This window comes from Balaenoptera physalus (genome assembly GCF_965194825.1).
Source record: "Balaenoptera physalus genome assembly, chromosome: 3".
Lineage (NCBI taxonomy): Eukaryota > Metazoa > Chordata > Mammalia > Artiodactyla > Balaenopteridae > Balaenoptera > Balaenoptera physalus.
In genome coordinates, this window is record NC_138890.1 from 124,035,041 (window position 1) to 124,052,650 (window position 17,610).

Genomic DNA, 17,610 nt, shown 5'->3' on the forward strand with positions numbered 1-17,610 from the left:
ACCGCTGTTCTACATGGTAATCTTCCAGGTGACATTCAGAAAGTGGTCACTAGGTGGCAGGGTTAACATTTGCAAAATAGCTGCCAATAGCAGTCACTACTAGCTGGATACTCGCTGGAAACATTTTTTGTTTCCATCCCAAAGGGAAAGTGGAGCCAAGTCCTAGGGACATAGGATGCTTGGGTAGGGTTTCTCCAATTTCACCCAGAGCTCCCTCCATATGCAATACCTCGCTTCTAAAGCTGGACCCCTCTCTGCTTTAGGGACACTGGCCTCAGTACACACCCTGTCCTAAAGAGCAGTTTCAGAGTGGGGCTTGCAGTGGGGAGGGGGAGGAGAACAGGCTGCAAAGTTTTCTTCAAAACACTGGGGGAAACAAGTGCCTCTGATGTTTTTTTTCCCTTCTTCAGATTTCCCTGTCCCCGTCTTTCTCCTTTTTTATCTGGTGCCAGGCTCCCTAGGTTCAAGCCCTACCTCAGCCACAGAGCCAAATGACCTTGAGCAATTTACTTAGCTTCCTTGTGTTTCTTTACCCAGAAATGACAGAGTGTAGTCATAAAGATTAAGTGAGTTAAAATCTCTAACTTACTTAGAACAGTACCTGGCAATAAACAGTAAGCACTATGTACTAAATATTATCATTATTTTCTCGATGATAAAAAAAGAACTTTTTTCTAAATTCCTTATGAAGATGGTAAACAGTTGGCACTCTAAGTTGTAATTTAAAAACGTAAACAACTTCCAATCCCAATTTTTCAGATGAAAGTATAAAGAAAAAAGTGACAACACAACAAAAGGTACATCTATTCTGGAATGGTGAACCATGGTCAGGTTCTTTTCCTGGTAGAATTCTGGACTGGAAATGGGCCACCTCCTGCCAGGGAAGCATCTAACCCTCCAGGTATCCAGCTTCCCACTCCCTTCCCTACAGAAAAACAAAGCCTGAGACCCCAGTGTCAGCAGGTGCTTTACAACCTGTCCTAGGTCTTGACCGTGGTGGTGGTTCTCTCATTCCCCATATGAGCACAAAATTCTGGCATCACAGCCAGCCTCTCCAGATACTCCAAAACTGCATTGCCCCACCAAGGCTATACATTTTTTTTTTTCTGAAAAAAAAAACAAACACAGCTTGGGATAGCTCAATTTCAACCTTGGTTATGACCTTATCAACTCATATAAAGCAAATTTTTTTGTCATTTGTTTAGTTTCTAATTGGTTCTTGAATAGTGACTGTGCGTGTGTTTAAAAGCTACAAGTCAGCCTCATTTTTCACAGCAGATAGACATGTAGTTAAATTTTGAAAAATCTGGTCATAAAAACTGCACGAGATTTGGTTACAGGAATTCTACAATGCAGGGTAGTCACAAATAAACTGAGTTCTTTGATAAAATAAATGCTTGTATTTTATCAATCCTGCAAATTTAAATTTTTAAGCTTGATTTGTTTAAGGCAAATTCAACTCTATTTAGAAAGTAAAAAGTTTTAGAATTTCTTCTTTCTCCTTTTTTTTTGTTTGTTTATTAATAACAGACTACAACAGGAACAGACTGTGTTCCAAAGAGGAAGACTATGCTAAAATTGAAGCTACAATCTTATAATTTTCCCATACTTAGCCACTGCTGATTGACTCTCCATGTAGAGACGTTTTCTCTTAACTTGATGTTAATTTATGGAGAGTCTTATCACAATATATGTTTATTCATAATACAAAATGGATTTTTCTCTCTCTTGTTGAAAATCCCAAGATGCCCCAGTGCTTGGCTTCCTGTTGTCTTCCCCCAAAGACTCCACATATTTGCACCTCATATGAAAAAAAAAAAAAAGGCCAAAACTAGATTGGTACCATCTCAGAGGTGAACTGCCTACTGTGTTGGTCAATGTCAGGGCTGTGGGCTATGACACACGCCAGGTGTTTAGGGCTTCCCACTCCATGACTTACCTTCAACCAGGCACATCCCATCGCCCAGGCTCAACTGACCACTGGGTCCCAGCTCCAGAAGTGAAGGCAGCTCAGAGCTAAGATCTCCAACCATCCCGGCTGCTGACCTGATAGGCACCTGGGCAACCCCACAAGGACCTGGAATAACTTGCACCCGCAAAACAAAGTTCTAAGAGGAAAGAACAAATGCATGCTGCCTGGGCCCTCCAGAGACCAAGAAACACGATGATCCTACAGAAAACAAGTTTTGACAAGTAAGGGACAAAGGGGGTTGGGTAGGATGATGAACAGCCATTGCTAAAGGTGAGGTTCAAAAATAAAATATGAAAATCAGAAGGAAGAAATGTTAGAGACACAATTGAAGCAAGAACCAAATGCTAACAAAACAGTGAGACCTGACAAGAAAAAGATTTTCAGAAAGGAAATGCAATAGAAGTGAAATGGGAGATAGATAGGCAAGGAAAGAAACGCAGCCTATAACAAAGCCAAGGAAAAGAAAGAAGAGGCCTTTTCCTGAGCACAGAGGCCAGGGAGATTATAAGGTATGGACCAGCTCTCCAGCTATCTCCATCTGAACAGACCTATTCCTACCACTGGGGTTGGTTTGGTTTGGTTTTTACGTCAGAAACAATAGTAACTTGGTAAACACTTATAGACACAATTTTTTCATGATTATTAAATTAAAAACTCTCAAATGTCAATTGTCCCAGACTAGCAGATCTTCCCTCCAAACCCCAAAACCTTCAATATGTTCCAACTATGCAGGAGCTAAAAGAGAAGTATTAGGAGTAGGTTTTATTACTGCCATTTACGGGCATTGGGACTTCAGGAGTTTACCTGGGGCAAATAGCACCTCTGCCAGGGGGAGGTAGAGGGAGAAGAGTTTGGTTCCAGCTGTGCAAAATTCAGTGGCTTATTGGAGGGACCGTCTCTGCTTTAAAACAGACAGAAGCTGGTGTGTGAAATTCAAGCCATCTCTAGAAATGTGTTTAGAAAACGTGTTCTGATGTTGCCACATTATAAAGGCCCTCTGTGCAGAATCTTAACCTTTTTCTTCTAACTCCTCAGCTTTTCCCCAAACCCCTTCGTCCTCCACCCAGGGATGGTTCAAGAACTCCTGTGACTTGAGAGACCCTCCGTCACAGGAGGAAGCAGCAGCACTAAGCACAGATTGGGTATGCAAACCCGGTGAGCCACCTTAATTATCTTCTTCGTATGTACAAATATTTCCTCTCATCCCTACTTAACAATCAGCAGTCTTGATGGGCTCTAATTACAACGATAAATTGGGCCTCGGACAGCCACCTCCTGCTCCATCATTAAAGGGGACTATTTACCGGGGCCTTTGCAGTCAATCCGTCTCCTTAGTACTGGAAAGACACCACGGCTCACAGTGGTCACCGGTACTGAGCAGGGAAGCACTCAGTGGCCCCAGCAGCAGCTCACAGCCATGGATTCTGTACAATTAAGAAAACACATCTGCATGAAATGAGGAGTGGACCAGGGGCCTGGGGACCAAGTCAGCATGTCCTTGGCATTTACTAAGTCCAGATGTCTTTATCTTCTGGGCAGGAAGTCAGAGTCTGTCCAGATGGCATCTTGATTGCTTTCGGCTCAGCTGATTAAATTTCTAAGGCTGACATCTCTTCCAAATACCCTCTCCATTCTATGAAAATGTGGTTGTCAAATAGTGCCAGGAAGAGTCATCTGAAGATGGCAGACTGAGAGGGCCCAACTGAGAACCTGAGTGCCTGGGACATAGAGCCAGGCAAATTTCCTGCCACATGTCTGGGACTCTGGGATTCTTTCTGCTACAAGCAAGGGAATTTCTGGAGAGGCAGTGCTGAGGGGCAAGATTGTGACTGGATCAGAGATCCAGTTAGGAGTCCTGGCTCCTCCACTTTCTCACCTGTGACCTTGTGCATGTTCCTAAGCCACTCTGGCCTCAGTTTACTCACCTATAAATCTGGGATAACAAAAGGAATCACTTCAACAAGCTGTTCTGAAGATTTATGAGATCATGCACATCAAGTGCTTATAAGAGAACCAGGCACATGGTAAGGGTTCCCTGCATACATTTTATTAGTACATTTGGCCCTCTGTATCCACAGGTTCTGCATCGATGGATTCAACCAACCATGGATAGAAAATATTTGGGGAAAAAAATTCTAGAAAGTTCCAAAAAGCAAAACTTGAATTTGTCACAAACTAGCAGTTATTTACACAGTATTTACATTGTATTAGGTATTATAAGTAATTTAGAGATGATTTAAAGTATAGGGGAGGATGCGTGTAGATTCTTTGCAAACACTATGCCATTTTATATGAGACTTGAGCATCTGTGGATGTTGGTATCCATTGGGGTCCTGGAATCAATACCCCACAGATACTTGGGATGACTGAAGTCTTGTTAATTTTTGTTCCCGGCTTTACTTTGCCTTCTGAAGAGGTGCTCCTTAAAAACACAAACCTGCATGAGGGCAAGGGACCAGCCTGGTCACTTGCACATGCTTTATACCAGAAATAATAAATAATTCTTTATAGTCCTTTGTGGGTTACCTTTCTTTCACAAGCACTCTTGAGAGGTAAGCAAGGCAGACGGTATTTCTCTTCTACTGAAGTTGAGACTCTAAGAGGGTAATGACTTGTCCAAGGTCACTTCGGTAGCTGTGTCTGAAGATGGAAACCCATAAAGGCTGTTGAACTCCTATCTGCTACAGATCCTACTCATACGAGGAAGTCAGTGCTGCAAATGGAGCAGAGGAATGAACACGCTCCCCTCTGACCACCACCATCCCACCCCCAACAAACACTTCTGGTCATGCCAATGGGACACGCAGAGCATCACCAGGATGAAGAAAGGAGGCCATAGTGATATTTACAGAAATTGCTGCCTACCTCTGCTACTTTAGAAACTCCTTTCCTCCTATGCTTCACTCTAAAGGGCTGTGGGAACTTAATCTAATACTATGTTCACAGGAAGAAGCCTGACAAGAGACAGGATGTGGAAAATGTTCCAGAAGGCCTAAAAGTCAATGGCTTAATAATAATGTAAATAATCTCAACTCTTAGGATGTTAGACTCACATCATTCGTTTACATTCTTAAAGAAAAAAAGATGGCAGGGTTGGATTAGGTTATTTTAAAGCTTATTTTTAGCTTTAAAAATTTTGATTTAATGGACCACTATTAGGAAGGACCCCTTTATTTCAGAGTGGAGAGTTTATCTGAGAATCCCAATTCCCAGTCCTGGGCCCCCATATCTCACTGCCTGTTAATATCATTAACTTAAAGCTTGAGAGAAAAGCCCTAAGGATGCTTTTAAAATTTCTGCCTTTATAAAATACACCAGGTGAAAGAGAAGTTAGTAGATGGCACTTACCGTATGGTTAATTAGAAGTTAAAGCTGGACAAATATTCTATTTTTTTTTAGTATAAATTTATTTATTTATTTATTTATTTATCTATTTATTTATTTATGGCTGTGTTGGATCTTTGTTGCTGCACGCAGGCTTTCTCTAGTTACGGCGAGCGGGGGCTCCTCTTCGTTGCGTTGCGTGGGCTTCTCATTGTGGTGGCTTCTCTTGTTGCCGGAGTATGGGCTGTAGGCACACGGGCTTCAGTAGTTGTGGCACTCAGGCTCAGCAGTTGTGGCTCGCAGGCTCTAGAGCGCAGGCTCAGTAGTTGTAGTGCATGGGCTTAGCTGCTCCGCGGCATGTGGGATCTTCCCAGACCAGGGCTCAAACCAGTGTCTCCGGCATTGGCACGCGGATTCTTAACCACTGCGCCACCAGGGAAGCCCCAAATATTCTATTATGTTACTCATATTTCCAGAACCATATATGTGTAACTGGATGACCACAGAATAGTGAAACCTAGTTTGGGGGAAATGTCCCAAATCTGAGAGTTTTTAAATTGTTATAACATGGGCCCCAGGGAGTGGATATTTCCAGTATCAATCATCTTGGGAAGAGGGTAAATCCTGGGGCAGGAAATGCAAGGAAGAACCCCCCATTTCCCTGGGTACAAAGCCAAGAAGGCTTGGACTCTGGGATGTGAAAAGGGCCGTAGTATTTTTTGTGATGGAGAGGAGCTGGTGATGCCATGGGAAGACACTGTGTCTGCTTTGATGGTGGTGGTGGCAGCAGTGCCATCAATTACAGGGCAGAGGAAGAGCCGGTTCTGGAGCAGCAGGATCAAGGCTGGCATCTTGAAGCCGTCAACACAACTGAGTTTGAACTCAAGCAGGACATGAGAAGAACCATGTCCCCTCTCCAGGTGGAAGAGGCCCGTTAGCATCGCTTGCTCTGTCTAGCCCGGGGACCTCACAAGAGCCATCAACTGCGAGGCAGCAGTTAAACAGCATGGCAAGCAGGCTTGAGGGCTCTGTTTACGTGTGCCCACAAGGTAGCACACCCTCAGATAGAAGTGGGGACAACGTCCGGCCTTTATGGCTCTGAACCTTGTGTCATAATAATTTGGTAAAATAAATAAACAAATATGGAGAAATATAACGATAAAGAGGAAAACTGGGGGCTTCCCTGGTGGCGCATTGGTTGAGAATTTGCCTGCCAATGCAGGGGACACAGGTTCGAGCCCTGGTCTGGGAAGATCCCACATGCCGCGGAGCAACTGGGCCTGTGAGCCACAATTCCTGAGCCTGCGCGTCTGGAGCCTGTGCTCCGCAACAAGAGAGGCCGCGATAGTGAGAGGCCTGCGCACCGTGATGAAGAGTGGCCCCCGCTTGCCGCAACTAGAGAAAGCCCTCGCACAGAAACGAAGACCCAACACAGCCAAAAGTAAATATTAAAAATAAATTTTAGAAAAAGCACAATACAACGCATACAGTCAGCCCTTTGTATCCACGTGTTTCGTATAAAAAAAAAAAAAAGTAAAACTGACCGTAAAATGCATTTGAATATTCAAGTTAAAGTAGCATTTTAGATGCAAGTAGATTTAACCGTCTGGAGACAGTGGGGAAAGCAGGCGTGACCCAAAAAGCAGAACAAAAACTAAATGTACAAGAAGGAAAAAAAAAAAGGACAGTTTAATACCAACCGGTGCCCATAAGCTAGAACAGATATTAAACATCTAGTTCTTTGCTAAAGTTGGATCACGGAAGCATATTTTGGTTTGCACACCCTTGGAAGAAAACAAACTAGCCATTGGGTCATTGCTAAGAAAAGGCATAAAGAGCCAGACAAGGTATCCAAGGACCTCACATCGCTCCCCAGACTATAATCGCCTTGAAACACAGAAAAGTGAGTTCACAGGTCTCCCAGACATGAAATTGGGGGTTCTATGGAGTCACCCATGGGTGACAGCTGACCCTAGGGATGAACTGCATGGAAACCTGGTGCAAAACAAAACAGAATACAACAACAACAAAGAATGGTTTGGGGTTTGTATGTAAATATGTAATATAAGGGTCCTTGAACTTTATGAAAACTTCTGGGGTCCACAGATCTGTTGTTTCCCCACTGACATGGGTACCAGTCTGTAGAAATAAATGAGTTACCGGTGCCTTTTCTCATCTTCTCCTTTCCCTCTCTTTATCTCTGCAAGCCCTAGTCCTTGTAACAGGTAACAGCAGTCCATCCCTAAATGGCACTGGGAATGAATTAAGATTGCAGCAGTCATGATATGATGCCCATAGCTCCAGCCAAACCTCTCTCTCTATTTTTTATATTTGTGGAAGGGGTAAGACCACCTCCGTTAGTAAAGAAAGAGCGATTGTCAACAAAGAACCAGTGTAACTCTATTTTATTGGCTCAAGCCAATGACTGTTAGATAAGTAAAATGGAAATCATTGCTTTGAAATAGAATAATGGGATTTTTAGATGAAGAAGTGCCTTATAAATAGTTCAACTCCATCATTTTGCAGATGAGGAAATTTCGCAGCCACACACTAGTTAATGGCAAAGCTAGGAACAGAATTCAACTCAGTGCCTTTCTTGGGAGATTTGGAAAATATTCAGATAAAGAGACTGTTAGGGACTATAATGCATGAACTTGTGACACAGCTGAAGGAACTAGAGATTTTTAACCTAGAAAGGGGATAGTTCAGGTACATAATAACCATTTTCAAATACCTTAAGGACTCGCAAGTAGTAAAAGGTCTTGAACTTGTCCTGCTGGACTGAGGAAACAAGGACAATTGTGGGGAAGTTAGAGAAAGACTTTAGCAGTTCAACATAATATAAAACCTCTTGAACGGTCAAAATTTGCCAAAATAATTCATTGGGAGATAGTAAGCTTTCTGTCACCTGAGGCAGTTCAGGAAAGACTGGAAGATAATGTAGTGTGTATGTTTTGTCCATGGAAATGGGTGGGGTAAGAGGTGTGGAGGAGAAAATTCAGGAATGAAAATCATTTGGATGGGGTGACTTTTAAGAGTATGTGATTCTTTACAGCCTGGGATCAAATAAGGGTTTCATTCTTGCCTCCAAACTCGACAACTTATCTTCCCATCTGTTTGCAATAGTTTAAATTTTAATCTATTTCATATTTCAGGGTATTATGCCCTGAATATTTGATTTGAATGCTGTGGCAGAAGGTCACTCATATTCATTTATTTTCTTTTACTCTTATACACTTGCAGTGAGTCTTTTGAATTCATTATGCAAACATATGCAAATCATATGCAGATAGTGTGTCCTCAGAAAATGACAAAATCTTATGGCCTTAACTGAGCCATCAAACCTTTCTTTAAGAGGGAAAGTAATATGCCTTCTGAATGTCTCTGGGGCAGGAGACAATTTCCTGAGAGTGATATTTACATGACGTTGGAATTGGTTACTCAGAGGAGTCTTTGCCTCACATTCTTCACATTTATGTAGGACTTTGAGGTTAAGAAAGTATTTTCACGTAAATGATCCCATTGGATCCTCATAATTACCCTGTGATGTTGGCAAAACAGGAATTGGAATTCTTGTTTTATTATTCGATGGGAAATAGACTCAGAAAAGTCAAATGACTTGCCCAGGTTTGCTCTGTTGGTAAATGATGGGTCTGAGGCTTCAAAGTAGATCTTTTTTCAGTCCAAGAACTCTTCCATGACACTGTGATGCATGTCTTTTTCAAAGCAAGGTGGTTGTCATCAGTCTGGGTTTGCTTGGACGGCGTTTTGCCAAAAGCATCTTTGAAGGTGTTTTGTTGATGAGGATGGCATTTTAAGGGTGACCAGAAAAGTCTAATTATTTGTAGTAGCCCTAGCACAGTGCCAACTACATAGTTTCTCTAACCACCCCCTGCTTTTTCGCATCTGCTCTGAAATCTCCAGATGAAGAACTTTCTTCACACCGTACACTCTTCAGCTTTTTCAGGAGGCAAAATTCTTTCTTAAACTATCGGGAGTAATAGCACAGTCTCTGCAGTGAGACTGTCTGGATCTGAAGCCCCAATCTACTACCTTCTACTTGTGTGGCCTTGGAGAGGTCATTTATTCCTCTAAGCATCAGTTTCTACATCTATAAAATGGGGGAAATAACAGCACCTCTTTGATAGAGTATATGATAAGGAGATATCTATAAAACAAAAGAAAACCTACTTAGACACATAATATGTGCTCAATAAATGGTAGCTACTGTAATTATCATATTAGTGGTTGTAACACAGTAGTGGTAGTAGTATTATTCTCTCAAGGTATTGTGAACTCTGATGCTAAGAATTGGCTCTTGGAAATGAAATGGGAGGACAGTAATACCAAATATTTCCTATATGTCAAAGGACTGGAGGACAGACGATGTCTGAGGTAGCCAAATTCAGCCCAGTGAGGAATACATGAACTTTAACTTTCTTTAGTCACTACCATATCTTGCATCATAATGAGGGTAGTTGCAATCCTGTTTCGAAGGTATTTCTAAGAAAAAAATAGAGCCAAGGCTGGCACCCTTAACTCTTCTCTCTCTTAGTCAGACTGCTCTGTATATGGCAGTGGCCTCTACTTCCCTGGGTCACCTTGGGTGGGAACAAGAGGGGATTCCACTCCAGCCGCTTTAGCAGGCCTGAATCACGGGGTCAAGGGATGGATTCGTCCTCCTCCTGTACCAAGACCGGAAGTGGGTACTGTGAAGGTGGCCAAGGCAGCAGCTCCACTCCCTTTCTGGGATGACCCTGCTCCCTCTTGCCCTAGTTCCCAGCTCCAGCAGGTGCCCCTGCAGGGCACCTTCCCTCTGCCCCCCACAGAGTGCTCTGCCCTTCCAGTGTGCCCCAGCACCTCTCCTGGTCACTCACCTAGGCCAGCTAACAAGGTGGCCTCCTCCGTGAGGACAGACTCCTGCTCCCACAGCCTCTCCGATGGAAAGGGACCAGAAGCTGTTGCTGGCCAAACCGTTGCAGCTCGCCTAGGGTCACTAGGAACCATCACCCTGAGAGTCCATGTGACCAGCGCAAAGGAACTGCACCACTGATTCACGTCGGCCAGGAAATGCACTGGGCCATTCTGAGGCTGGGTGCCCAGCTATTTTTGGCAAGAATGGGTACTATGCAGAAGTGACTTCCCCTTTTTTGCAGCAAAAAGCCACCAAATGCTGAGCAGTCAACAGCATTTCTTGTTCTCAGATTACCCTTTTGAGCACTCTCTGGCTGCCAGATTACCGAGGCCATCACAGCTTGATTCGACTTCTCAGCTCCAGGCATTAGCTAACCCTGCCAAGCTGGGTTGCCTCGGTCCTGTGATGGCTCCCTGTGTCGGCTGCTTCCTGTTGGCGGTGCTGATTTCTGCCAGCTGTGAAGTCATCACCTTCTTAAATCCAATGTGCACTGAGGTGAGTCCAAACTATTTGTCTTTGTCCAGATTAAACCACCTGGAAATGTTGAGATTCAGCATGCAGTCCTAGCTGAACCTTAAAAGGGCAACGAGGTGTGTAGGAGTTTTTCTTTACAGTGAAAAAGGAACCAAAGAGCTCAGCCGGGGAGATGATCTTACAGATTCATAGTAGGAAGAAGTGAGAGTTGTTTTCCTCCGCAAACAATTTCCCCCAAATAATCCCAGTTGGGACATAAGATGTCAACAGGGTCCCAGTGCAAAGAGCAGACCTCCAAACCTGCTCCCTAGCACGGAGGAGCATTTGTCCAACCTCCCAGCACATGGCCACTTCCCCAAAGAGTCCTTCAGTTTCCTGGCATTCAGGACAGAGACTAGTAAAGACCACCTGTGCCAGGCTTTAGAGCATATAAAGATCACTCTGAATGAGTCTGGCTTTCTCCTCGAGTTGGACAGCCCTCCATCTGTTTCACTAACCCACAGGAGAAGCATCTGAGCATAGAGCCAAGTTGCACCTTCTGTTTTGGACCATAACAGTATTTATCAACCTGTGGGAAGTTCTTGGGGAGGGTGGTGAGAGAGAGAAAGGAGAAGGGCTCATTCTCTTGCCATCCTCCACTCATTACCTCTGATCTCAGCAGGTATCCAGCACCATGTGGCCTGTCGGACAAGTGCTGTAAACAGGAAGGACCATCAGTCTTGGTGGCTGAGTGGGCTGCTTTCTTAGGTTGGGGCTGAATGATGACAAAGAGGCAGGAGTAGCAGGATGGAGAAAGGCAGGGCTTAGGAGCCAGGGTGAGGAGAATAAGGGAGAGCGGAGCAAGGGCCCACCAGACAAGAGCAAGAATCAAAGCTAGGACTGGAACAAGGCCTAGAAGCAGAAAGCAACAGAACCTTGTTAGTCTGGTACTGGGATGGAATCAGGATGCACGCTCAGACCGAAAGGAGGTACGATGCCCAGGGGAAATTTCTCAGTCTGCTATAACAAAGTACCACAGACCAGGTGACTTCAACAACAGAAACTTACTTTTGTACAATTCTGGAGTCTGGAAGTCCAAGATCAAGGTGTTGGCAAGGTTGGCTTCTTCTGAGGCCTCTCTCCTTGGCTAGTTGATGGCCTTCTTCTCCCTATCTCTTCACATCATTTCCCCTTTGTATGCATCTGTGTCCAAATTTATTGTTCTTATAAAGACACCAGTCGTATTGGATTAGGGCCTACCCTAATGACCTCACTTTAACTTAGTTACCTCTTTGAAGACTCTATGTCCAAATAAAGTCTCATTCTGAGGTACCGACGTTAAGACTTCAGCATATGTATTTGGGGGAGACACAATTCAGCCCACAACAGAAGGGGGCAAGTAAAAGGCTTTTATCAGCTCCAGAAGGCTGTATCCTCATCATTCAGGTTGAAAAATCAACTGCACAGAGGCCTGTAGGTAACATGTAAGAGGGTAGGAGCGGAGACACCATCTCCTCAGTAATCAGGTAGGGTATGCCATCCACCTTCTAGCAACATCCTCAGATGGGATAATATTACCATTAAATTCCAGCTCATTGGGAAGCAGTCCATGTTAAACATCTTACTCTTAAGTCTACCAGTTCACTTTTTAAATCCCCACATTGCAGCAAAGTCTGTGCAGCCTTTCTGAAGCCCACAAGGGCCCTCACTGCTGGGAGATTTTGGAAATCCCTGAAAATATTGGACCAGTCTAGATTCCTATTGAAGACACCAGGCCCTAGACTCACCAGTTGCTTTTTGCAAATGGTACCTGCTTTAGCAGAGGGAAGGAGAAAGAGGCAGGAAGAGCTAGTCCTTTTGCTGCCTATTCAGAGGACTTCCATGCCATTCAGGTGGCAGGAGTGTCACTGAGCATCCCAGGACCTCCAGGCCTGGCCTGTGCTACAGTGAGAGATTTCCTTTTTGGAGAAGTCAGGTGAGACTGAAACCTTCCAATATCACATCCTCCCTGCAGCCCTGCCTCTGAAAGGACTCTGATTTTAAATGCCTTGGGACCTATTCCATTAATAGTGGGTCTATATTTTTCTTTACCTCTTCTATCATGTTTGAGTTCATGATAGCAGGATTCTAAGGCTATTTATACAGCCCTCACTTCTATGTCAATACTGGGGAGGGAACTGGGAGATACGACTTGTTCCTGAAGGTAAGGACCGTCTAGGCTTCAGAAAAGTGGGATAAAGTAGAAGTGGTAGGAGAGGATGCTTTTGATTTAACGGTTTGGTCCTTTTTCAGGTGAAATTCACTCCAGCTTGCCCACTCCTTCCTCTTGTTTTCCTTTCCTCATTCATTCTTCCTCTTCAGTTTCAGCAAAATTAACACATACTGTATATATGTTCATGTGACCACCATGAATTTATCAGGCCCTATCCTGAAAACAAGGGTTTGGTTTGGTTTTGAGTTCAGTAAATTTTTTATTGAAGTAAAATATACATACAGAAAAGCTCACCAATCCTAAGTGTAGAGCTCAATGAGTTCTCACCAAGTGAACACATCCATGTGAGCAGCACACAGATCAAGAAACAGAACTTTCTCAGCACCTCAGAAGCCCTCTCATGTCTCCTCTCGGTCACTAGCCCCCAAGACCATCCAGTACTCTCATTTATGTCACCAAAAATTGACTTTGCCTCTTTTTGAATTTTGTGTACATGAGACCATACAGTGTGTACTCTTCTGGGTCTGGCTGCTTCCGCTCAATATCAAACACGTGATATTTATATATGATGTTGTGTGCAGCCGTCATGTGCTCCATTAATCACTGAATGGTATTCTGTTTTATTAGTGAAACTATTTATTTATACATTCTACTGTTAGTGGACATTTGCATTGTTTTCAATTTTTTGCCTATTATGAATGTTGCTGCTTTGGATATTCTTACCTAGGTCTTTAGTAAACAAATATTTATTAGGTGTATAATAGAGAGTAGATGTATTTGGTCATAGGGTACACATATGTTTAACTTCAGTAAATATTGCCAAACAGTTTTTCAATGGGTTGGTACACATTTATTCTCACCAGCAATGGATGTGAGTTCTGATTGCCCTACAGCCTCACTAACATTTGCTATAGTTTGTTTAAGAACATTAGCTCTTCTGATGGATAGGGGTATTTCACTGGGATTTTTTATTTTCCTGATAAATAATTAAATTGAGTATATTTATGTACCCTTGTGTGTGTTTGTGTGCGTGTGTGAGTGTGTAAGTGCCTATTTCAAGTCTTTGGCCCATTTTCTCTTATGTTGTCTGTATTTTGGTTTTTGTTTTTTGTTTTTGTAGTGGTTCTTCATGTATTCTGGATACAGGTTCTTTATCACATTACAAATATCTTCTCCCACTCTGTGGCTTGCCTTTTCACTCTCTTGACATTTTTGGATGAACAGAAACCCTTAATTTTAACATTGCTTGATTTATCATTGTTCCTTTATTTATTTTCAGTGCATATCTGTTCTGTTTAAGAAATTTTTGCCGGGACTTCCCTGGTGGTGCAGTGGTTGGGGGTCCGCCTGCCAATGCAGGGGATGCAGGCTCAATCCCTGGTCCGGGAGGGGCCCACATGCCGCGAAACAGCTGGGCCCTTGTGCCACAGCTACTGAGCCTGCACTCTAGAGCCCGCGAGCCACAACTACTGAGCCCACGCCTGGCAACTGCTGGGGCCCGCCCACCTGGAGCTCGTGCTCCGCAACGGGAGAGGCCACAGCAGTAAGAGGCCCACACACAGCAGCGGAGACCCAGTGCAGCCTAAATAAATAGATAGATGATAGATAGATAGGTAGATAGATAGATAGATAGATAGATAGATAGATAGATAGATAATAGATAGATAGATAGATAGATGATAGATAGATAAATAAATAACTTAAAAAAATTTTTTGCCAACGCAAGGCCATGAAGATATTATCCTATGTTTTCTTCTGGAAGTTTTATAATTTGGTATTTATTTCTAAGTTTCACATGTAAATTTACAGTCCACTTGGAATTGCTTTTTGCATATGATGTGACGTAGGAGTCAGGATGAATTTTTTAATAAAACTTTTTGTTCGAAAAAAATGTCAAACCTTGACAAATTCTAAAATATTCTAAAAATATTATAACGAACACTCGTAAATACTCCACACAGAACCTTCCATGATTAAATGCTCTGTGTGTGTATTCATGTAGGTGTGTGTATCATAAGTAACAAAATTAGATCTATGACCAGGTTTTTGGAGGCTGACCAATATGCGAAGAGTAGCTGGAATTCAGTGTTCTGTGATTTGGACTCAGGTAACATTTTACATGTGCTCTTGAATAATTGCTTGGGAGTGTAAGCATGCCTCCTCATTTCAAATGGGCTCATCTTGACTATTCTGTCCCCTTAAAACCACAGTAGGAGACAGTCTTTTGGGTCTAGGTATGGGGAGAGTGTTTACGTAGAGCTATGTTTTAAGAGAACTCCAAGTTCATGGATACAAGGGCTTCCCAATAGCTCTAGACGATGACAATGATGTTTTGATGATCCAGGGAAATGCTAACTTTTCTTGTGAGAGTGACGTACATTACCTCATTAATCCTCAGAGTTGGTCTGTCAACAGGGGTTATTACCCTCGATCTACAGCTGGGCAAAAAAGGAAGCTCAGAGAACACAGCTTGGTAGTTGAGAGCTGGGATTTGAACCTGGGCAGTCTGCCTCAAGACACAGGAAAAGAACCACTTATAATTGGAGTGCCCTTTGCCTGGAGGAGTTAGACTGACAGCAAAGTTTTAGGGCTGTGACCTCTTGGGAGTGTTTTGTTTCATTTTCAGAGAGTAATTATGACTCTGTGATTTGGCTCAGTCAAATTGCTATCTCTGGATAGAGGAGTGATCACCGAGGGAGGGCTGGGGTTCAGTGTCCCAGACTCCTCGTGCCTGGCGGAGCTGGCTGCTGTGGGTACCAAGTGCAGAGGAGACATCCCAACAAGTGGGATCAGCACTTGCGTGAAACTCAGAGAATTTGAAATCAGAAAATGATCTCAGCACTTGTGAGGAGAGAAAATATTGTGGAATGGCAGGGGGTTAGAGATGCAGCAGAAAGAAGCAAAAGAAGATCCTGATTGAAAAAATGCATATGAATACCTGGAGGGAAAAGGGATTGCAGACACAAATGTAGCACTTGGGAGTCCTGCTCTGTGTAAAGGCACAGCTCTGTGGCGGAGCTGGAGATGAAGTGACCGGCACAGGTCCCAGTGCAAATGCCCATGATATGGAATAGGGATGGGCATGGGGCAGTTGTCCTGAATACCAGCTGGCTTTGTCTCAGCCCTGCTGGCTGCATAAGTTCACATCCAGAAGGGTCCTGTCTGCGATGGAATGGCCAAAGCAGAAGAATGAGAAAGTGACTTTGGAAACTGACCCTAGACTGAGGTCTAGCGATGAAGTCTGGGTCTGTAAGAAGTGGTCATGTGGGGCTCAGAGAAACCACAGGAGCTGCAAAAGCGGTGGTGGGTGTCTGCCTAGAAAAGCAACTGAACCCGTGATCCTCACAGCTGGCCCAGCCCTGGGCAAAATGGCAGTGGCTACACAGTCAGGACCCAGCAATCCTCTTTTACACCCTGTCCTTTCCTGGTCCGTAGTATTATCATTCTGCTGCCCGGGAATCCTGTGCTATGCTATCAGAACTCACCCCTAGAAAGTTTTGCTGTGAAAACTGACAGTGAATAAGATACAATCTCATTGATGTAGTTCTATGAAAAATGTATAACCTGAATCAAATCATGAGGAAACATTCAAACCCCAAAGGAGTAACATTCTGCAAACTATGAGCCTGGATTCTTAAAAAAATTAATCAATGCCAGGAGAGACCAGGAAAGACTGAAGAATCATTTCAGATTACAGGAGACAAAAGAGACATGGAAATGAGATGCAGTGATTGTACGGGAGTGTGGCTGTGAAAGCCGTGGCAGAAGAGCCCAGAACAGTCTCTGAAATGTGTTTGGTTTTCAAATTTTCTCATGAGCTGCAGTTCTTGTCATTTGCGTCTTTCTTTAGGAATCAAGGGCAGAGAGCTCATTGCAGTTTATGTAACTAGAGATTATTGAGTGTTACGACCGAGGCTCGTGGTGGTGGACTTCTCAGTACTCCTGGGAAGTGTTATGCACTGGTTCTTGGGTTTTTACTGGGTTGAAACTGAGCTATTCCTTTCCATTTGCTAGGCGCTCCCTCAGGCCACTGGCTCAGGAGAGCCATTGTAACTTTGGGAATCACATTAATGCAGTGAAGTGCTTAGTAAAGCATACAATTTAGTTGTCACGGGCACGTTATATTCTGGAAAAGGAGGGAATTGCCAATGTCGAGCCTTTTGCTAAAGGACCAGAATAGAGTGAGATGAATTGAGAAAAGGCCCCTTTTCTCCACGTATATATGACATCAGCTATGCCAGTGGAGACCAGAAAAGAAAAATGTCTCCTCAAAGCGAATCCAGACCTTAGCAGCTGCACATACATCTTCTCTCTAGGTCTTCCATGTTCAGGGGGACCAAAGAGGGGTCTAGCAGCATGTGTTTCCCCCACCAGTCAATCAAATATGTTTTAAATGCAAAGTGTGCACTTCAAGGGCATTATGTAGATTAGTGGCAGTGCCTGAAGGGCTTTGGGTCTATGAAACAATTATGGATTACAAGAAAATATAAATATGGCAATTTCCTCAGTGACTTTCTTAATATTGCCACAATATAGAAGAAAACCAGTGATTTCCTGTAAATGAGCATGCTCACTGTACCTACAAAAAAGTGCCCAACTAAGCAGAAGTTGGAGTGAATAAAGGAAAAAGCAGTTAAATTGGCAACACCTCTAAAATGTCACACTTCAGAGCAAAGGCGGATGTGTGCCATCCTCTGTTTCTAACTAAGCAGACCTGTTTGCAACTCAGGATGA

At 43.5% G+C, this 17,610-nt stretch overlaps 1 protein-coding gene and 1 long non-coding RNA gene across 2 annotated transcripts in view; both read left to right on the top strand.

Annotated features, from left to right (window-relative positions):
* LOC309658636 overlaps positions 1-17,610 on the top strand; it is a 38,097-nt gene continuing 20,487 nt past the window's right edge. Inside the window, exon 1 of the long non-coding RNA XR_014262343.1 lies at positions 1-6,671. This is a non-coding gene — a long non-coding RNA (uncharacterized lncRNA). The remainder of the gene's footprint in view (positions 6,672-17,610) is intronic.
* Positions 6,666-17,610, top strand: part of CD180 (CD180 molecule) — a 23,127-nt gene continuing 12,182 nt past the window's right edge. The window contains exon 1 of the mRNA XM_082457232.1: positions 6,666-10,706. Coding sequence (XP_082313358.1) covers positions 10,467-10,706 — 240 coding nt within the window. The 5' untranslated portion in view covers positions 6,666-10,466. The remainder of the gene's footprint in view (positions 10,707-17,610) is intronic.